The 20,039-nt window shown below is 52.3% G+C and overlaps 3 protein-coding genes across 4 annotated transcripts; all 3 read right to left on the bottom strand.

Moving 5' to 3' along the window:
- Positions 1-578: 578 nt before the first annotated feature.
- bnipl (BCL2 interacting protein like) lies at positions 579-4,291 on the bottom strand. Its single transcript, XM_086153951.1, has 10 exons — positions 4,127-4,291; positions 3,137-3,217; positions 2,941-2,993; positions 2,466-2,654; positions 2,219-2,386; positions 2,033-2,135; positions 1,549-1,680; positions 1,383-1,469; positions 1,155-1,253; positions 579-1,080 (listed from the first exon to the last, which is right to left on the bottom strand). The coding sequence occupies exons 1-10, from the start codon at positions 4,150-4,152 to the stop codon at positions 1,056-1,058; spliced, it is 963 nt and encodes a 320-aa protein (XP_086010077.1). The 5' UTR covers positions 4,153-4,291; the 3' UTR covers positions 579-1,055.
- A 121-nt stretch (positions 4,292-4,412) lies between these two features.
- On the bottom strand, positions 4,413-8,113 carry prune1 (prune exopolyphosphatase 1). Of its 2 annotated transcripts, XM_086153947.1 has the most exons (10): positions 7,912-8,111; positions 7,669-7,746; positions 7,445-7,569; positions 7,143-7,342; positions 6,881-7,065; positions 6,524-6,682; positions 6,290-6,381; positions 5,725-5,883; positions 5,556-5,646; positions 4,413-5,204 (listed from the first exon to the last, which is right to left on the bottom strand). In XM_086153947.1, the coding sequence occupies exons 3-10, from the start codon at positions 7,481-7,483 to the stop codon at positions 4,972-4,974; spliced, it is 1,158 nt and encodes a 385-aa protein (XP_086010073.1). In that variant the 5' UTR covers positions 7,484-7,569; positions 7,669-7,746; positions 7,912-8,111; the 3' UTR covers positions 4,413-4,971. The 2 variants fall into 2 exon arrangements, with proteins under 2 accessions (XP_086010073.1, XP_086010072.1); XM_086153946.1 differs by lacking the exon at positions 7,669-7,746 and having other exon boundaries at positions 7,445-7,552; positions 7,912-8,113.
- A 312-nt stretch (positions 8,114-8,425) lies between these two features.
- On the bottom strand, positions 8,426-20,033 carry myo1eb (myosin IEb). The gene is made up of 27 exons (XM_086153945.1): positions 19,794-20,033; positions 16,439-16,576; positions 16,240-16,329; positions 16,051-16,145; positions 15,806-15,893; positions 15,632-15,721; positions 15,415-15,546; positions 15,207-15,341; positions 14,933-15,065; positions 14,565-14,761; positions 14,401-14,481; positions 14,101-14,187; positions 13,863-13,949; positions 13,458-13,625; positions 13,280-13,365; positions 13,119-13,200; positions 12,800-13,005; positions 12,579-12,723; positions 12,351-12,465; positions 12,105-12,274; positions 11,836-11,981; positions 11,392-11,538; positions 10,759-10,916; positions 10,607-10,681; positions 10,347-10,536; positions 9,871-10,046; positions 8,426-8,709 (listed from the first exon to the last, which is right to left on the bottom strand). The coding sequence occupies exons 1-27, from the start codon at positions 19,794-19,796 to the stop codon at positions 8,633-8,635; spliced, it is 3,297 nt and encodes a 1,098-aa protein (XP_086010071.1). The 5' UTR covers positions 19,797-20,033; the 3' UTR covers positions 8,426-8,632.
- Positions 20,034-20,039: the final 6 nt, after the last annotated feature.

Raw genomic sequence — 20,039 nt, 5'->3', positions numbered from 1 at the left:
CTCCAGATGCGCTTGACGTATTTAGCTGAGCGAAGCTAAGCTGCTAAAAGAGCTCACAGGTGGACAAAAAGGTCCTCGGGAAACGAGTGAAGCCCACTCGAAGAAACACCACAGGCAGGAGATGCCGGATGTTCTCCTGCATGGACGTCAGCAACCCGCTACTACAGAAGCAACATCTGATGAGGAAAGAGCACGGGCAGAGCACAGGAAGCTGATAGAGGAGCCCCCGCCCGTGGGTCAGCACAGCGGTCCAGTGGTCTACAGTGATGAGCTGATGATAAAAAGTGGAGCTACTTACAACAGACGCTCTCCCTGGTAGCTTAGCAACGCGACTTTGGCCCGTCTCCTGCTGCCTTTTTGTTGGTCTTCATTCTGAAGCTCATTTGGACTTCCGTTTTCGGCGTCCTCCTCACTTTCTTTTAGGTCCAAACAAGAAGGAACGCACAGATGATATGTTTCCGCTGTGTGAGGTATTACGAATGGGGCCGAGCCAAAGGCCAACCTCCTGACGCTGCTGTCCAGACAGTGTTGTCGCAGAAGCAACAATGGCGGCCAACAAGTGAAAAGTTTTAATACAGTTTTATGCAAACTCAGATATGATTTATTATTGTTTTTATGTAGCTGATACACACATAGATTAAATAGAACAGTAATGTCTTGGTAACCGGGGATCCTTTCATGAATATCTATATTTATATTTATTGTTAATGTTACTGTTGTTGTTACTGCTCTATGTCCTGGCGTATAAACACAGCAATTACATCATCATGAAGAAAAGGAAGCGTCCATCAGAGCCGAAGGTCCAGCGACCACCTGATCTTCCGGTTGCCAAGCGGCTCAGGTGATAGCTCCAGGTGACTCCTCCAACAGGTCAGAGGACCTGAGAGACCAGCAGATGCAAACGGCTCATCAGGAGGCATGAGGCTGTCACCCCTGATCCACCGACCCGGCGAGGTCACCCTATTCAAGTCAAAGGTCAGCAGGTGGAGGCTCCCGGTGACCTTCCGCTTGAAGGCTCCATCCGGTCCGCTGACCCCAGACCTCGGACCCCGGCATCATCTGTTCAGCGACTCATCATACCTGCAGGAAGAGAAAGAGCAGTGGAGCCATGGAGCCGAGGAGCCGGCAGGAGACAGTCAGCTGAGGGGTCTTACTGGCGGACGGCGTCCGGGATCTGTAGCCTCTCAGTGGGGATCAGCTGGGACAACTCCTGGAGGCTCTGGAGGAAACGCACCTTCCTGCTGAACTTGTCACTGCAGAAGGTAGAGGAGAAGATGAGGGTGAAGGTGGGGGCTAAGGTAAAGTTAAAAATAAAGATGATGGTGAGTGTGGAGTTGAAGATAAAGATAGAGGAGAAGATGAAGGTCAGAAGTGGGTCAGACCTGGTGAAGGGCCGGACCAGGGTGACCAGGGCTCTGATGTACCAGGCTGGGTGGACGATCAGTAACCCTTTCAGGTCCTTCTTCAGCCTGCAAGCGTGAGGGAATGTTGGATGAAGAGCCTGTCGTCATGGAAACCAGGAGCATTTTGCCAGGGCGGAGGTCTGACCTTCTGTCGATGCACTTGTAGCACTGATGGAGCCATCTGATGGAGGGGAGCTTGTTCCTGGGAGCCATGGCACACAGGTAGACCAGGAGGTAGCTCTGAGATACCATGAGGTCCAAGGTCCCAATGATGTACCTGCACACACACAGATCCATGAGGACAGAACGCCTCCAACCCGTGGAGGTCTGGACCTCCGAAGGTCTGCTCTGAGATCTGGTCCTCTGGTCCGTCCACGGAGATCCCGGGCTAGGGAGTCCGAGTCCACACCAGGATCCACTTGTTCTTCTCCAGAACATTCCTGATCCGTTCCCGTGGAGACTGGATCTGCTTTATGTCATGTGAAGGTCCACTTGATTGGCTTGATCATCTGGTGCTGGAAAGACGCATTCCAACCCGTCCTGGTATCAGGACCTCAACCACTGACATCTGACCACTGTAACCTCCACACAAATACACACACACACACACATACACACACACTCCTCACCTGAACAGGTTGTCCATCACGTAGTCGTAGTCATCCACAGTGTTCTCCGGCAGGAAGCAAGACGAGACCAGGATGATGGCATTCATGCCGTCTCCATAGTAACCTGAACCCGCGAGCACACTGGATTACCTGAAGGGTCTGACCTGCGCACCAAGTGTGTGTATGTGTGTGTGTGTGTGTTCTGACCTCCGTGGGATAGGACCTGCAGGTAGGGCTCCAGGACACTCATGTCCACCTGATACTGGAACCCAGAGCTGCTGAAGGTCCTCCAGCGGCGCCCCCTGCTGTCCACCTGGTCCAGCTCCATCAGTCCCACCCCCGGGGGCTCCACCACCGATGACTGGGTGAGCTCATCTGTGTCAGAGGTCAGAGGTCAGGGGGCGGGAGTTAAAGGGGGTTGCTTTCCGCTCCGCGGCCTGTCTGCACATCTCACCCTCCCACTCCAGGTCGCCGGGGGGCGTGTCACTGCCGCTGTCTGACGGCGTCTCCAGGGCCTCCAGGTTGATGTCTAGCGATGGCGTCCCATCCAAGGAGGGCGTGGGGGCGGAATCATTGGAGTCCCTGCAGCTCAGCGATAGGCTGACGGTGGGGGCCACCAGACGCCGCTTCAGTATGCCCACAGCTGCAGGATGAGAAGATCTAGGGTAAGCCTGTGTCAATGAACGGTCGGGCAGATCATGGAATGAGGATGACCATCTTCTCAGTAGATAAATCACGTTCAGATAAATCTCCCCACAGTGGCTGGGAAAAGGGAATGTTCTGCTCTGTTCTATCACGGTCAGCGAGTTACCCTCACACTGTTGACCAGGTGTGTATGTGTGTTTATGTAGATGGATTCTATGCACACACGCACGCACGCACGCACGCACGCACGCACGCACGCACGCACGCACGCACGCACGCCTCACCTGCTGACGGACCCTCAGCCCCTCCTGGACTCTCAGCCTCTTCTGGGAGTGGCCTATGCACACATACATACAAAGGGTTGTGTGATTTATCTTCCTGATCATGTCATTGTGATGTCAGAGGTCAAAGGTCATGTGCAGGAGACAAATGAGCCTCAAACAGAAAAGGACACAGCAGCTTTAAGGTCAAAGGTCAAACCTGGGGAAGCCATCGTCCTGCCACTCCTCCCTCAGATCCAGGTCCTGGGTGTCGGGGGGGGCAGAGGTGCCAACAGGAGCCCTGGGAGGTGAAGGTTACAGATGGTGATCAGATCCCTCCATCCAACAGGTTCAGGCTCCTGGTTTTCCATAATGAAATAACTAGCTTAGCTACATGGCTAGCAGTTGCCTGAGAGTGTTAGCGTTAGCTGCTAACAGACTCAACAGCTGGGAACTTTCAGCTTGTTCACAAACGGGACCGGGAGGAAATCCCTCTGCGGCAGGAGTCAGACATCTGGACAGACACTGGATCAAGAACCAGGCCCCACTGAGATCTGCTGCCCTTCACACCGCTCAGGTCACTTGAGGTCAAATCTAAACTGGTCGATCATCTGGACTTTAAGCTTCCATTGTCTCTGAAGGTCCGATCCAGAAAATTCCATTGCCATTGTACAGTCTTTTGATTCCTTCTGATCAGGTGACCTCCTGGCGTGGAACCTGCACCTCCAGGACACACCGGTTTGGCAACGCTTCAGGAGGGTGGGGCCCCATTCTGTCACGTCTGACACGCCCCCGTCGGGTCTCGGCGCCGTCAACGCTGACCTCACCAGGACACGGCCAGTCAGAAACCTGAGTGGCCAATCACAGCCTCGGATGGGGACAATGGTATCCCAGGCAAGGTGCTCATAAGCTGCATTTGATGTCCGTCCAATGGAAAAAAAATCTAGAAATGCAAAACTGTGATTGACACAAACAAAGATAAACACACACTCAACCGGTCTGAGGAATTTGGTGGGCGTTATTTCCTCGTTTTTAAGGTGAAAATTCAGGGAAACACTGTAGGCCCACCACCTCCAACCTTCAATCTAGACAGACAGACAGACATCAGCATCGAACAGAGGGGGTTCCATGTCATCATTCATCGTTCATCCTGTCGGAAAGAATGGGTCAAAGGTCACAACCCATAGAGAATCACAGCGTTAAGAGGTACCTGTCCACGCCAGCGGGGGAGCTCATGATGTCACGGCAGGCTCTGGCCAGCTGCTGGAGGTCGTCTGCATGTGTGTGTGTGTGTGTTTGTGTGTGTGTGTGTGTGTGCGTGCTGTGACTTCCTCATCCTCGCTGCCAAACAGGTTTGACTGCATGTTGGAGCTCAGCCTCCGTCTGATTGGCTGCTGTCAGCTGAGGCCGGCCCATTCAGCTGCCGGAGCTGTCTCAAGCTCAGGTCACCTGGACATCAGGTGAGCTCCACAGGGGAACGAAGGAAAAACTAATGCTTTCTCATGTTGGCCTTTTATTTCTTCAGATCGTACAAAGCTGATTGTCCGGAACCTGGGCAGCAGCTCTCAGCCTGAAGCTCCTCACCTTTGTCCCTGTTCTCGGGGGCCACAGTACCATCGCCCCTCACAGGGGCTGCTGAAGCTTCCAGCTGTCTGTCAGACACAAACCCGTCTTACCTTCAGTGTTTGATCAACAGAGAACTGATTTAAAATAATCATTAGTGTCATTTTGAAGACGTGGTAGACGTCACCTCCTTCCTTCACCTCTGTCATCTCCTCCACCCTTCAGGCAGGAAACCCAAGAAAGACCTCTGCGGTCCCACCTGCACATGACTGATGCTACCTCCGGGGTCAAAGGTCAAAGGCCTCTGAGGCTGAGAGCTGCCGGCCATCACCCTGATGTCACTTCCTGTCAAGACAGGCTCCACTTCCTGCTCCAGTTTCACAATAAAAGCCTGGCGGTTCCCACACCAGTTTAGCAAGTCTGAAAGAGCGTTCAAACAGGAAATGATGTTTTTGGTTGCGCCGGCTTCCCGTTGGCCGAGGAGCTGGGAGGTCAGAGGTCGGCAGCCATCTTGCTGAACTTCTCTTGCAAGTCACGGGCGCTTATCTGGGGAGGGCCAGCATCCAGCGGGCAGCCCTCGACCAGACTGTTCATTGGGGTGGGGGGCACGACCCCCTCCTCTTCCTCCTCCTCGTCATCCTCAATGTTGCCTTGGCAACCTGCTCTCTCCTGCAGAAAGTCTTTGATGATGGGCAGCAGCTTCTTTCGGGATGCCAGTGAGTTTCCTAAAGAACAGGAAGTGATGTCACATTAGCCTTAGCAACGCAGCACATCCTTTGACCAGAGATGGATGGGAAGATGCATGCAGTTCCTGGGGGGCAAGGAGATGAAGTCCAAAATACACACACACACACACACACACACACACACACACACACACACACACACACACACACACACACACACACACACACACACACACACACACACACACACACACACACACACACACACACACACACACACACACACACACACACACACACACACACACATACACACACACACACCATTGGCCAACATCCTGTGACACCACCGGCAAGATCAATTTACTCTGAGGGCGGCGGCCTTGTTACCTTGGTGATAGGCTGTGATGAGAGGGTGGGGGCAGCTGATTGGACAGAGGTCCAGGGCGGGGTTTCGGGTCTTCTCCAGGTATCGGCTCACCTATGGAAGAGGGGAGGGGGGGTGTCAGACCAGAAGAGACAACACAGTTGTGGAAGGTGGCGGAGGGGGCAGGCTGACCTGCTCCCTGCAGGAGGGGCTGCCGCTGAACACCGCCAGCTCTCTGATTGGCTGCCGGCTCTCGGTGAAAGAGATGGTCATCAGCAGCAGCAGCTCCAAGCCCAGACGCTGGCAGAAGCTGGAGAGCTCCGCCTCCACACCCCCCCGCACCAGGAAGTCCTGACACACATATAGCTGGTTTTAGCACCGAGTGAGGACCGTGACAGGTCCAGAACTTCTACCGACGGACGGCACCACAGCAAAGTATTAGTGTGTAGTACTCTGTACCAACCGCAGTATCACATCATGTTATACTTGGGTTCTGCTCAGCTCCACGGAGCATCAACCCATATTACTCAGATCGAACAGAGAATTCTCTACTGCAAACTCAAAACACGTGTGAAGTACTTCAAATTAGAGAGTACAACTGCAGGCATTAGTGGACTAGTAAGTAGTACTGAGAAGTCCACAGTGCTGTTTAATTCTGAGAACCACATAGTACTGACAGTGTAGAACACGGCAGTACAAATCAGTAGGGGATAGTGAAGTACAGCGCTTCACTACTGTTGTAGTACTGCACACTGACCTCCAGGGGGATGTAGAGCACCGAAACAGCCAGATTCCAACTTCCTGACACAACTTTCATGTCCTTCATCAACATCTGTTCTGTGCTGAGGCCTGAGGACCGAATACTGAGATTAGTAATCTAAAATGCCTGAAAAACCAACAGATGGATGTGTACAGGTAGTACTTCCTGTCATAGAGCTGCACCCCGCACTAGCAAAGTGCTACCCCATGACCCCCAGGCGCCACCACTCACCGGAAACATCGAACTTGGCGTTGTTGAGTGCCTGGAAGAGTCCGGTCCGGGGAGGCAGCGACGGGAAGCGGGCCTCCAACGCTGCGGCGTACTGGCTGTCCTTGGGCGTCACCTTCCCCGCCGCCGGGGCCATATTAACACAGTCCAGCAGGATGGCGGCTGACAGACGCGCACATCAATAACTCAAAAACAACACAACGAAAAGCCTCCATCTCCGATCAAAACCCGCTCATTACCAATCAATAACCGCTCGTTCGATAACCATATCAAAAGGCACATCCGTCGACCGATCTCGATGCGGCTCATTGAAACAAAGTCGCATCCTTCCCGGAAGCGGATCGCAAATCAATCAGTTACCGTAGAGCAGCTGTGCCAGCTGGGCGTCCAGGATTTGCGGCGCCCTCTGCAGTATGCGTTCGGTCACCAAGGTGGCGCAGGAGCCAACGGTCTCCACAGTGATGGAACAGGAGGATGACGGGTCCCTCTCCAGCAGGTGATGGTCGATCACCTCCACCACCACTCCCTCAAGGTCCCCGTCGGAGCTGCGGTGCAGAGGGGGAGCTGCAGGTTACCATGGCGACAGATACAAGCAACGCAGCGCCGCACTGCATCATCCTACCTCGGCAGGACGTTGTGGTCCACCAGCGTCAGTCGCAGGCGGCCTTGGAGAAGCAGCTTGGGCAGGTCCAGCCCGTCCCTGAACACCAGTAGCTCCGGTGACAGGCCGGTCTGCCGCAGCAGGAAGAGGTTGTCCGAACGCAGCGCCAGCTCTGCCCCGCGGATGTTCAGGACCGGAACCGTCAGCCCGTCACCGCCGGTCTTCAGCCATGGGGCGGGGCGGGGGGTCAAAGGTCAGCACTTTAGGCCTCCCAAATGTTCAGCCCGACAACAAATGATGCTCCTGACGCCCCGGGGACTCACCCTGGACAGGAAGTAAGCGTAGACCAGAGCTGACACCATCGAGTCCACATCACAGGCCTCGTTGCCCAGAACTACGTGCACCGGCGGTCCAGCAGGGTCCGGGTCCGCCTGCAAGAAGACCACAACTAAGGCATGATGGCCAAGGTCAGTGAACACTCTGGACTTCACCCATCTCAGAACCTTTACCGGCAGCGGAGCGCAGCAGGACATGTAAACAAACCGACCTAGAGTCACATCAGAAGGTTGGACGGCTGTTTGAAGAGGTCTCCTCAAAGCCGTGGAGATGCCTTCATGGTGCTTCCCTTCAAACCAGATGTTTATTTTGAAACGTACACGTGACCGGAAATGGTGTGGTCAAAGTCTCTCCAGCTTGACGGACTCAATGAGTGACCGTTAGCTTTACAGATAGCCGGCTAACGGACACACACAACCGTGCGTTTGCGTGAGTGTGGTTGTGTTTGCGTTACCTCCACAGCTCGCTGGCAGTTGGACAGAAACTCCTCCATGTCGCCTCCTGCTAGCTGCTCGCTGCCAAAGCTCCGGTGAACGGACGGGCGGGCGGCGCGCGGACACGTTCCCGCGGAGCGAGCGCGTGACTGGAGATACGGTGGCGGGTTAAAGGTCATGCTGCCTTCACGGCCCCGTGTGACGGTCGGAAATTTGCCTTTCGGCCCCGAAGAAAACTGCTTCAAATCAACCGGTTCTTCCGGTTCCTCCCACATTCCTGAAACGAGCAGCAAGTTCTCTGAAGATTCCAATCCCCCGGGACAGGAGGGAGGACTTGTGAGTGCTCCCGTCCTGCTACGACTTCTTCTCGATTGACATCCCTTCGAAGGAAAGCGCTTGATAAATATGGTCACTATTGTTATTATTTCAAAATAAAACCCCAGTGTTGTCTCTCTGGACCGGGTTCATCCCCGGACATGGTGTGAGGTGTTTGGGTGTCCATTTAATTGATTATCGATCACTCGCCACACGCGGTTGGCTGTTTTGAATGTCAATTTATTGTCTGACGTCTCATATTTTACAGTCAAATTCTTATTTAAAAGAGAGAGATTAAAACCCACTCAGGGGTAATGATCACTGATCTCTAAGGTAACCGATGCTGCCAGAGGTCCCGGTCCCAGACATGGTCACGGGGGCTGTTGTTGTATTTCCTAGAAATGCTTTTCCAGCCGCAGTGAACTTCTAGATCTTCTCCACGTAGTTCCCAGGGAACATCCCCTCTCGACCACGCAGACGGCCGAACCACCAGCCCGAAGGATCTGTGGACACACAAGGCAGAGCCACAGCATTAGGAAGGTCCGTCATCCGGTGTCGGAATAGGATCCCTTGATATCTCCATGTCAAGACTTTGGCATGTGGGACGTGATCGGTTCTCTCTCGATCGGTTTTCTTTCTGCCGTATGAGGAAGCGGGTCAAAGGAGGGGGCAAGAGTATTTGTTGAAGTATTTCATCTGGAGATGTGTTTGTGTTTCTCTGAATATGACAGATGTTTGGAGTTCCAAGCCTTACTCTGTGAAGGAGAGATTCCACAAGTCCTTCCCGCACAGCTGTTGTTCGGCTGTTTAACGCCCAGCTCTGCGCTCAATACGCTTTTCTTTCATTCCTCGATCCCTCTACTGAAGTGTCCATCCACTCACTCAGACACCAAAGGTGTTACTACTACAACTCCTACTGCTATTACTACTAAAAGTATTGCTGTTGTTCGCTGCTAGTCGCAACTTTTGCACATGTTTATACTGTTTATATATTGTCACATTGTTTGGGTACAACTTGTTAATACAAGTCTGACCTGTTTATAAATTCTGTTAACCCTGCGCCCTGCTTGGCTGATCTCTGTCCAATCAGGCTGCTCTGTGGTTCAGAGGACATTGAGGGCCGCTAACAGCACGTTGATTACTGCTACTCTATGGAAGCAGCCGGAATGAATGCAAAACAGTTGCTCAAAGGCAGGGATGATGCAACCTGCAGAGAAAAATTGACTACTGACTCTTCCTGATGTTTGTCCGGAGCAAACATCAAGTGTTAACCGCTGTTAGCAGTTACTGGAGCAAGCAACAGCTTACCCTTGAAGTTTTAGATACAATTCAAAATAATCTTCTATTGAAATATGTGTTAGTGTTTGTTGCTGTAAGGGTAGCTTAGCAACAAGCTGTGCTGCTCCACCCACAGTGTTTTCAGTGTTTGCTAGCAGCTCCGGCCTTTTTGGCAGATTCTGACAGACAGCAAGACTGGAAAATGCTAATGGTTCCCGTGGCGACACGTGGATGCTCTGGACTGTGTTGAGAGATTAACAGTACGAGTGGTTCAAGAAGTATCTGAAATCGTTACTTTAGAACACTGTAAAGTACTGTACCGTACGCAACAGGAGTAACACCACTATCAGTCACGGTGAGGTTAGCATTAGTACCAGTAGCATTACCTTCAGTGAGGATCTCGATGACGTCGTCCGTGTTGAAGCTAAGCTCATCTGTGTCCTGGGCGTCATAGGCATACAGAGCCCGACACTGAGGCATTCTGGGCTTCGGTTTTGGGGCTGGTTTGGGTCGACCCGCTCCAGGAAGTGGCTTTACCTCCTTGGACCGGCGTCTCTGGAGTCTGCAAGAGGGCAGATGGAAGTGGGTCAGGGGTCAACCTGGACCAGAGCCCTCCCAAGCAGGCAGTTGGTTTCAGAGTGAACGTTGACCCTGATTTAGCCGACCAATGTATCAACAAGTGATTGGATTCTTTGATTTCAGCCAAAATGAAGCAAGACTTTGTCACATCCACGGGATTATCAGGAAGTCAGAATTCACCCTGTAGACCCGAGGACTCAGACCTCCAGATCCTGCCGGAGCAGCAAAGGCTTCAGTTCCAGCAGGTTCTGGTCTGGTCCAGTTCGAGATATTGGTCTCTCACCCTGCGGCGCCCTGTTCAGGCACATCCATGAAGCCCATGTCCTGGTGCTGTGAGGGCCGGGTGTCATGGCGGTGCTGGTTCTGGAGGCGGGGCAGCATGGGCTGCTCCATGCTGGACTGCTGCCTCAGCAGGGTCCCTCTGGCAGGTGACGGCCCCCGTCGGGGATCCTCCCTCCCTCTGGAACGAGACGCTGAGGAAGACGGAGATGTCACAAAAAGAGCATGGAGCCTGGCACCGATGTAATGGAAGCGAACGGGTACCTGAACTGGGCGGGCCGGCCTGCAGAGCCTGGCTGTTCCTGTACAGACTCTTACGCTTGTCCTTTCGCGTTGGTCCTGCGGAGACAGACAGGAACTGAGGAGCGGAAGAAGAGCTGAAGAGCAGCCAAATCATGACGGCGGTCAGTCCTTACGAGAGTTCTTGGGCAGACCGGGTCCAATGGAGACCTGGAGGACCTTTCCGCTGGACTTCAGGGCCATCTCATCCCCCTGACCCACCTGGAACTGGATCTGCCTGGACCCAGAAGAGCTGAAGGGACCCCAGCTGCCCTTCTTCACCTTAAACTCCAGACTGAGAGACACATGGAGGACAACCAGATGAGCCCCTCGTCACTTCTAATCGATTGAAGCGAGTCAAATCACGTCTCAGTCACACTATTCGAGTCACTGTGTGGTCGCAACACTAAGAGTCGTGACATTGATCCCTAAAGCCAACCCTCCCTCAGCACCTTCTGAAAATACCCACTGTCTGGTCCCAAGTAAGCAAACAGGAGGGACTCCAGCTAGTAGACAGCAGGTCCTGCTTTTGTGTGATGTCACCCAGTGTGTTGGTGAGGTGAGATGTGAGAACTGACCCTGAAAACTTGCCCTGCCAAACACTGATACTGATGTCAAGGAGAAACAATACTCCAATTCTCCACATGAAGGGAGCTTCTGGTGCTGGTTGAAAGAAAAATGGACCAAGGAGCCAAGGACACAGGACCGGGTGGGACGAGTGTTGGCAAAGGCTCAGTCAGATGACCTCTTGATGACAGCAAATCACTCACAGATTGTTGAACTTGAGCGGCAGCTTCTTGTCGGTTTTCTCCAGAAAGCGCTTTACCAGTAGACTGAGGAACTCTGTCTTGAAGACACTCTGCAGGAGGCTATCGTACTCTTCTTCATGGATGATGAAGAGGTCGTCCTGCAGGGTGCTACAGAGATGGATGGGAACAAACAGAGATAGTTATGATGGCAGTTAGACAGACAGACACGTAAATGCAGAAAGATGATGTGAAGTGCTGATCTGGCTTCTGCTTCCAGGTTTCACAGATTCCTGCTTCCTCACTGACCCTGGTTCCAACACCTAACTGGCCCAACTGGGTCCACATGGCTCACATAGGGTATCATTCCTGATGGCAGGTGTGCCATGTGGACAGTAACCAGATCAATTTGGGCCCATCATCAACTCTCTGGAGTTGAGCCCCAGTTGGGACTTGGCTGGCTGGTACCTCAGTGAAACAGACTGGATCTTCTGGAGCTCTATCTTCCGTTTGAGAACCTCCCGGATCTGCCCTTTGTCCGGACCCTGCTTCACCTTCTCTCGACCAATCAGATACAGGAACTTTGGGGTCAGGATGAGGTCACGCTTCACAGTCTGGTGGAGAAAGCAACATGTCAGAGGGTGCTTTCAGAATGGGCGCACCTGAGACCGACATAAACATCTGACAGAACGTCCCCGGTCTCTGGCTCCCGTCACATTTCGAGTCTGAGTTTTTACCCGAAACCTGCGGTCGAATTTGACGACGACGTCAGCGAAGTCGATCCGCTCTCTGCGGCCGACAAACTGTCGTATCTCTGGATGGTTGTCTGTGCCGATGTAGTCGCCCACAAAATTCCTGTTCAGACTGTTCCTGCGACGCTCCTTCCTGTTCAGCAGGATGTCAGAGGCTGGAAGACACATGAGCGGTTTGTCAAGAAAAAGACAAAGGTTGACTCTGGGGGATCAGGACACTGAAAGTCTCACCTTCCTCCCTCATCTTGACATACTTGCGGACCGCAATGTGTTTACGCCACGCTTTCTGAATGACGCGCGCATAACCGTTGTACTTCCTCTCCCTCATCTCCTCCAACAAGAAGAGCTGTTGGGGAAACAGGGAAAGTGTTGGCCAAAGACCAGAACGTCCAGGAGCAGCTCAAGGTGTCTGCTTCTGGTCCAGGCACGCTGAGGCCACATCACATGTTTAGTTCCCACCGACTCTGGAGCTTTGATGAAGACTTTGGTCTTCCCCAGTTGGAACTGGTCCTGGTCCATGTGGACGGAATTGAGAAGGTGTAGAACACCCTGGCACTCCTCACCCCTCCACCGAGGCCAGGTCTCCTTGGTCAGGATGGCGTATCTGCCACACACCTCAGGTGTCAGGGCAAAAAAACTTTGCAATTGCAGCGTGTCAGACTATATGCTTGACCTCTGACCTCTGCAAGAACTTGTTGAAAACACGACGGTAAGCATATCCTGCCCGGCGGACGCGAATGTTCTCGCGGAGGCCCAGGTACTCCACCTGGTGTCGAACCCGGTTCTCCTCCCAGTCTCGAGGCCGTTTGGTCTCGTTGGGTTTGATGCAGCGGATGTAGTGGGGGGTGCACTTCATCAGGGTCTGGACCAGACTGTTGGCCTGTTTCTGTGGGGGGTGTCAGGATCCCATCAGGCCGCTGTGGTGCCAGCTACAACCGGAGGTACCCATATGGACACACCCGTCAAGGGATCGCAACAAATGCCTATCGACTCGCTCACCTTGATCTTGGTACTGGCGGTGCTGGGACGTCCACGCTTCTCCGCCTCCAGGTTCTCGGGGAACAGAGCTCTGATGAAGGGACTGGAGCAGAAACCCGGAAACAGGACTTACGGCAAGCTCGTCACCGCCGGGTACGCATGTGGTCACCATGAGAACTTACAACTCACTGCTCTGCATCAGCTCGATAATGTCATTGAACAACACGTCCCGGTTCCTCTCACAGAAGCCGTTGACGTCATAGGACACCTGAGGAAATAGACAAGTGAGCGCTGCAGGGAAGGACGGCTGGAGGGCCAGACAGACAGACAGACAGACAGACAGACAGATAGGCGAGGCACCTTCCCAGCGTAGTGATGAATGATGAATCCTCTGTTCCAGCTGCTGAAGTGTTCATGGGAGCCGATCTGACCTTGCAGCTTCTGCAGCAGAGTCTGATCTGCTCCTTCTCCTTTAGCGTGCATGGTGGCACACACATCGTCCAAGATGCTCATGATCCCGGGAGGATTCTGTGAAATCACCGAGACGTTTACAGTGACATCACATAGAACAAACGTCCCTCTCTGAGATGGAGACCCTCCAGTTCTTTGGTCCTACTGGAAACCGCCTCATCACCTCCCTCTGATGACATTTCCTGAACCCCACCCTCTCCCAGCTTTGGCTCTGGTAGCTCTCGGATGGTCCTCAGCAGTTCAAATGTATTTGCGGATGTCAGCAGAGTCCCGCCCTCCAGTATGTCGGCTCACCAGTTTGGATTCGATGAGGTCACAGACAATCTTGTTGTTGAAATACTCAATGGGAGTCCATCTGATTCCCTCCTGGACATACTCCTCCTGCAGGGACACCAACACAGGAGGCTCACCAGGAGAAGACAGAGACCCGTCAAGAAGAAGAAAGCTGGATGCAACAGGGGGGGCAGATCGGAACCACCGATCCAGCTCTCCACAGTTGAGTGGACCATGACGTGACGCCCTCAGGTTTCACCTGCTCTGCCTTCAAGGTGAGCTCAATGAAGATCTGCTGCAGCTTCTCGTTGACAAAGTTGATGCAGAACTGCTCAAAACCATTTTTCTGAAAAGGAGGAATTAGAATGGAATCGTCAGTGAAAAAGGAACGTGCTGACCTCCCTTGTGCCTGAGTGCGTTTGGAGAAGGACATCCACCTCCATGTCAGAGTGGTATGAGCAGGCCAAGGACCAGCCTCTTTCACCGACAGTACAAGCAGAGCTCTGAGTTGAGACCTCTAAGTCTCATCGGAAGCTCTCTCTGGACGACGGGCCGGTACCTGGAAGATCTCGAAGCCGTAGATGTCCAGGACGCCGATGTTGAGCTCCTCCTGGTCCTTCTCCATGGCTTTGTTGACACACTGGCAGACAGATAGGCAGAACCTTCAGAGTCTTGCGGTTTCAAGTGCTGGGCAGCGGTCCCAGGGGGTAGGCGGGAACTGACATCAACCAGGAAGTCGAAGAGGCGGGTGTAGAGCGCCTTGGACAGGGCATCCCTGGAGAAGCAAGCCTGCTCCGTGTTCAGGGTGACGGAGATGGATTCGGTCTTTCCGCCCCACTTGCTGTCCATCACCCTGCTGGTCAGTTTGCTGCAGAGGCCGTCCTGAGGGATCCCCAGCAGGAAGGACGGGAACGCCAGGACTGAAGGGCGGACACACCAGGGAGGACGTCAGCACAAGGTCTCCTCCCACCTCACCCTCGGTCCACGGGGGTCCACCGGGTCCCACCGGTTCCTCTTGCGAACCCACCAGGTCCACTACGGACCCACCGGTTTCCTCTTGTGGACCCACCAGGTCCAAGGCACACACTCACAGTCACGGCTCTCCACCACAGCGTAGTTGTTCTCCTCCCTGAAGCTGATGTTCCCCAGGTGGAGGATGCCTGCCACCAGCTGGAGAACAGAGTCCTGCTCCTCCACTGACAGGCCCACCACTGACATTGCTCCCTGGAGAAGACAAACAAACACAGGTGGAGAGGTAGGATACAGACAGACAAACAGACAGGGTAGAGAAACAGATCATAAAGACAGACATGAGAATCATGGAGAGGTAACAGACAGACAGGAGAGACGGATGAACGGACGGACCAATGTATCGGAGAAGTCCTTCTTGTCGTCCACGTCGTCCACGGTGTAGGTTGCCGACTGGTTGAGGTAGTAGTAGTAGTCGGGGGTTGTGACCCCCAGGTTCTCCCTTTGCTCCCCGCTGGCCCCCCCCAGCAGCTGAGAGCCAGGGGTCAAGGGTCAGTGATTGTGGTAGTACTCGTGTACTTGTGGAGTGTGAATACCACAGTACCTGGTAGTATATGTGGAAGTTCCTCTCCCCCTGGTTTTGGGAAACCACTCGGCTCTTCTCCAGCAGGAAGTTGGAGATCTTTCCACCGTCTGGAGCACCGCCCCGACTGAACTGGATTTCAAAGTATTTTCCCTGGTTGGGGGTGAGATATATTAGTCAGTCAAGAGTGAGTACTGCGAGCACTGCATGTACTGCCGCTCACGCCGGGAATACTGACAAAGCGGCTGGAGTTGTTGTTCCGAACCGTCTTGGCATTTCCGAAGGCCTCCAGCAGAGGGTTGGACTGCAGGATGATGTCTTTGACGTGCTGCACACACACACACACACACACACACACACACTGTAAGGTGTGAGTACTCTCCCAATCATACTGCAATACTTGAGCACTGACCTGCACTCGCTCTCCTCCTCCAGACACTTTGGACACATAGCTCATGATGAACTTGGCAGCAACAGTTTTCCCGGCACCACTTTCACCACTACAAACACACGTGCACACACACACACACACACACACAAACCAAAGGTTAGAAACACACACACATACACACATTCATGGTATTGTTACAGTGGAAAGGACACAGGCTCCGCCTGGGACCCCTTCAGGTCCTGGACCTCCTGAGAGTGTGAGGTCACCTGATGATGACGCACTGGTTCTCGCTGTCAATCATCATGTTGCGGTACACGTCGTCCGCCAGCGCGTAAATGTGGGGCGGGTTCTCGTACTGAGCCTGGGGTCAAAGGTCATGAACCATTACTAACAGACAACCATCATCATCATCATTGGTGTGTGTGTGTGTGTGTGTGTGTGTGTGTGATCCTCACAGCTCCCTGGTAAAGCTCCACCTCCCTGTCGGTGAAGTAGGGCAGCTGTTTGAACGGGTTCACGGAGATCAACACGGGTCCGATGTAGGTCTGACAGGAGCAGGTCAAGGAGGAACCAGCACAACCACAGCTAGAAGATGGACCAAAGACCCGAAGACAGAGACCGAGGCACAGCCGGGCCGGGTCGGGCAGAGGATACGAAGATGTAGTCGTCCATGTATCTCTTCTTCAGGTTCTCTGTGATGGCCTCCTCACTGATCTTGGACAGAAGAACCATGTCGTCCACGCCGCTGACCTTCACATTCTGGGCCAGCCAATGGTAGCGTTCCTTACTCCCCTGTGGGACGGACACGCAGACAGGCGTATATAGAGCAGATGGACATGTGAGACCTTCTCGACTCTGGGACCAGAAGACTTTGACTGAAGGAAACAGATCTTTCAAGTGAGCCATCCCAGGACATCCCATCACTATCACCAACGGCAACCCCTGTGTAGCCAGACAGCATAGGATGGCGGTTTGTAGGATGACTGGTGACAAGAAAGTTAAAGAGGGCAAAGCCAGAGCATAGGACAAAGAGGTAGAAGCTGAAGAGGGAGAAGTGTTGTATGGTTTTGGAGTTGAGAAAGACTCTGGGTGGTCAGGGAGATCTTCTAGATGACTGGACAACTACAGCTACTGTGATCAGGGAGACAGGTAGGAAAGGACTTGGTGTGTTATCTGGAAGGCAAGTAGATAAGGAGACTTGGTGGTGGAATGAGGAAGGGGAGGAGTATTTACAGAGAAAGAGGTTAGCAAAGAAGAAGGGGGACACTTGAGGGGACTGAGGAGAGCAGACGGGAGTACAGGAAGATACAGTGCAAGGCAAAGGTAGAGGTAGCGAAGGATAAACAAAGGGTGTATGAGCAGTGGCACCTCCTGACCAAATGATCGTGGGGGTAACTTTTGCAATGATGACCAAGGCGAGCCGTTAAATAGGTAAAGTAACAGCTGACTCGACAGTTGTCACAATTTACCTTTGTCTTCTCAAAATAACACAGCAAAATAGCCTGTAACCAATGGATGGAAAGATGAACACAAAGCTCATAGCTTGTGTAGCCTCTTGCTACATAAGCTACAAAGAAGGTACATCTAAGATTGTCCACAAGTGAAATTATCTACATTGACAATTTATTCATTGAAAAATTATCAGTTTACCTTCAGATATGTCTGAATATGAAAACAACCCTGTTTGACCTTTGCCCATATTACGCATGTGTGTGTGTGTGTGTGTGTGTGTGTGTGTGCAAGCCTGAGCAGGTTAAGTAATGACACAAGCCTTTATGTCCAGGCCTTCCTGGAACTCATAGGGATCCATTGAAGTACCTGATTTTTGAAGAAAAAAAAGGATTTCACATGAGAGAATTTGGAATGGGAATTTGAGTATTCCCTACATTTCTGCACTTTAGTGGTGTATCGCCCAGATCGCCTTGATGAACAAACTGCCCCCTCGTGTGAGGACTTGTATGCTTGGTTAGACAGCAAGGAGGGAGAGTAAAGGAAATGGAAAGGATCACCAGGCTGGGTGATTGAGGATAAAGAGGGAAATATATTAAAAGATGCTAAAAGAGTGAAGGGAAGATGGAAAGAGAACTCTGAAGAGCTGATGAATGAGGAAAATGAAAGAGGGAAGGGTAGAAAAGGTGACTATTATGTACCACAAAGTTGCAGAGACAAGCGAAGGTGAAGTGAAGAGGGCATTGAAGAGGATGAGGAGTGGAAAGGCAGTTGGTCCTGATGATGTACCCCAGGAAGTATGGAAGTGTCTCAGAAACAAAGCGGTAGAGTTTCTGGCTAAATTATTCAACAGGATCTTCGAGAGTGAAAAGATGCCTGAGGAATGGAGAAGAAGTGTGATGGCGCCCATTTTCAAGAATAGGGTAGCTGTGCAGAATAGCAGTAACTATAGAAGGATAAAGCCAAACAATGAAGTTACTGTAATGAGTAGTGGAAACTTGACTGAGAGCTGTTGTCAGCATTTGTGAGCAGCAGTATGGCTTCATGCCTAGAAAGGGTAATACAGATGTACTATTTGCTTAGAAAGAGAACTACAGATGCTGTGTTTGCTCTGAGAATGTTGAATGGGAAGTACAGAGAAGGTCAGAGGGAGCAGCACTGTGCATTTGTAGACCTAGAGAAAGCATACAACGGGGTGCAGAGAGAGGAACTATATTACTTTGTGAGGAAGTCTGAAGCGGCAGAGTAGTATGTGATACTGGTGCAGGACATGTATGCTAGCTGTGAGACAGTGGTGCGGTGTGCTGTAGGGGTGTCTAACAAAGAAAGGGGGGGCACAGGGGGTTAAGGGCAGTCATCCTTGGAACCCAACATTCCTGGCTCCTCCTAGCCTGTCCAAGTGTTGTTGAGCAAGACACTGAACACCTGGTGATGCCTGCCAACTGCTCATGGCTCATCCATGATGGGTTCAAATGCAGAGAGGAAATTCCTGCATGGGATTAATGAATTGCAATAAAATCAAAAAATGAGATGAACCCAAAAGGAACTGTGAGGCCACAGGGAGTGGAGATAAATAAGGTGGCGGAGTTTAAGTACTTAGAGTCTGCAGTAGAGCAATGGAGAGTGTGGAGAACAGGTGAAGAAACAGGTTCAAGCAGGTTGGAATGGGTGGAGAAAAGTGTGAGGGGTGATGAAGGAGTACCAGCATGAATGGAAGGAAAGGTGGAGAAGACGGTGGAGAAACCAGAGATGTTGAATGGCGTGGAGACAGTGGCATCGAGTTGTCGAGGTTCTCTTTGGGAGTGACGAGGATGGAGAAGATCAGGAATGAGTCCATCAGAGAGTCAGCAGAGGACAGGATTGGATGGAGGAGGTGGATTTACTGTGGAGGCTCTGGAGGGAGGAGGAGAGGAAGGAGTGTGTGTGTTTTCCTATGCATGTGTTTTTATATGACAGTGTTCATTTTTGTGTTTGTGTCCATTTGCATGTATGTACAGTGTGTGTGTGTGTGTGTGTGTATATATGTGTGTCCCTCCTAGATTCCCAACATTCCACATCTAGTGGGATCTTGTCGGGTGGTGAGGCCTCGACACGTCCAGCTGCCTGCCTGTGTGTGTGTGTGCGTGTGTGTGTATGTGTGTGTTCCTCTCCATCATAATCAGATTGAGTGAAACTGAAGTTAGAAAACAATGTTCAGAATAAAATTCCAATCAGTCCAGCTATCAGTGATCAGACCCACAGATCAATAATTGCTTCCACATACAGGGGTTTGTGACACTGAGAAAAGGGTTCCTTGATCTTTTAATCTATAAAAAAATAACCAAGCCACTTCCTGTGCTCGTTTTTGGAAGGGAGAAGAACCCAGGTCAGCACAACTCTGAAGAACCACCAGAAGAACCACCAGAGGAAACAGCAGAGGAGTCACAGCGGAGAGAAGCCGAGGTTGCCTGCGGTTCTGCGGTTCTCTTTCGTTCTGGTCCGGTCTAAAGGACCAGGACCAGGAGCAGCTGCAGGAAACAACTGGACCAGGATCAGTTAGCCGTGCTCTGGGGAGACTCACCATGTCTGCTCCTTCACTTCCTGCTTCCCCTGAATGTTGAAACCTTCAGCCAAGGACCACGTGGATCAGCAGGATCCAGATCGGTCCCCCTCGGTCCGCCACGGTCGCCCTAGATCCACCTCGGTCCCCCTAAGCCCACCACGGTCCGACTCAGTCCAGGAAGTCAGAGCTGCAGCTGGCCCAGCATTGTGCTCCTGCCTGTCGGTCTCCTGCTGCCTGCAGGTGTAGGCAGGTGTGGCCTCACCC

This window comes from Fistularia commersonii, chromosome 10 (genome assembly GCF_037954325.1).
Source record: "Fistularia commersonii isolate RoL2024-O1a breed Wild chromosome 10, RoL_Fcom_v1.0, whole genome shotgun sequence".
Lineage (NCBI taxonomy): Eukaryota > Metazoa > Chordata > Actinopteri > Syngnathiformes > Fistulariidae > Fistularia > Fistularia commersonii.
The sequence above is the reverse complement of the archived record's forward strand: the minus strand, read 5'-3'. Positions and strand labels throughout refer to the sequence as shown.

Excerpts from the sequence above, each read along its gene's own strand:
- prune1 (XM_086153946.1), bottom strand. The coding sequence starts at position 8,070 with ATGACCTTTAACCCGCCACCGTATCTCCAGTCACGCGCTCGCTCCGCG. Across the intron at positions 7,066-7,142 it reads GACCACAACGTCCTGCCGAG|CTCCGACGGGGACCTTGAGG; the intron begins GTAGGATGATGC and ends TCTGCACCGCAG. Across the intron at positions 5,647-5,724 it reads GCCCCTCCTGCAGGGAGCAG|GTGAGCCGATACCTGGAGAA; the intron begins GTCAGCCTGCCC and ends CCTCTTCCATAG.
- bnipl (XM_086153951.1), bottom strand. The coding sequence starts at position 4,152 with ATGAGCTCCCCCGCTGGCGTGGACAG. Across the intron at positions 1,470-1,548 it reads TACAAGTGCATCGACAGAAG|GCTGAAGAAGGACCTGAAAG; the intron begins GTCAGACCTCCG and ends TCACGCTTGCAG. Across the intron at positions 1,254-1,382 it reads CTGGTCCGGCCCTTCACCAG|TGACAAGTTCAGCAGGAAGG; the intron begins GTCTGACCCACT and ends TACCTTCTGCAG.
- myo1eb (XM_086153945.1), bottom strand. Across the intron at positions 15,342-15,414 it reads ACTTCCACATATACTACCAG|CTGCTGGGGGGGGCCAGCGG; the intron begins GTACTGTGGTAT and ends CCTGGCTCTCAG. Across the intron at positions 14,762-14,932 it reads TGTGGTGGAGAGCCGTGACT|TCCTGGCGTTCCCGTCCTTC; the intron begins GTGAGTGTGTGC and ends TCCGCCCTTCAG.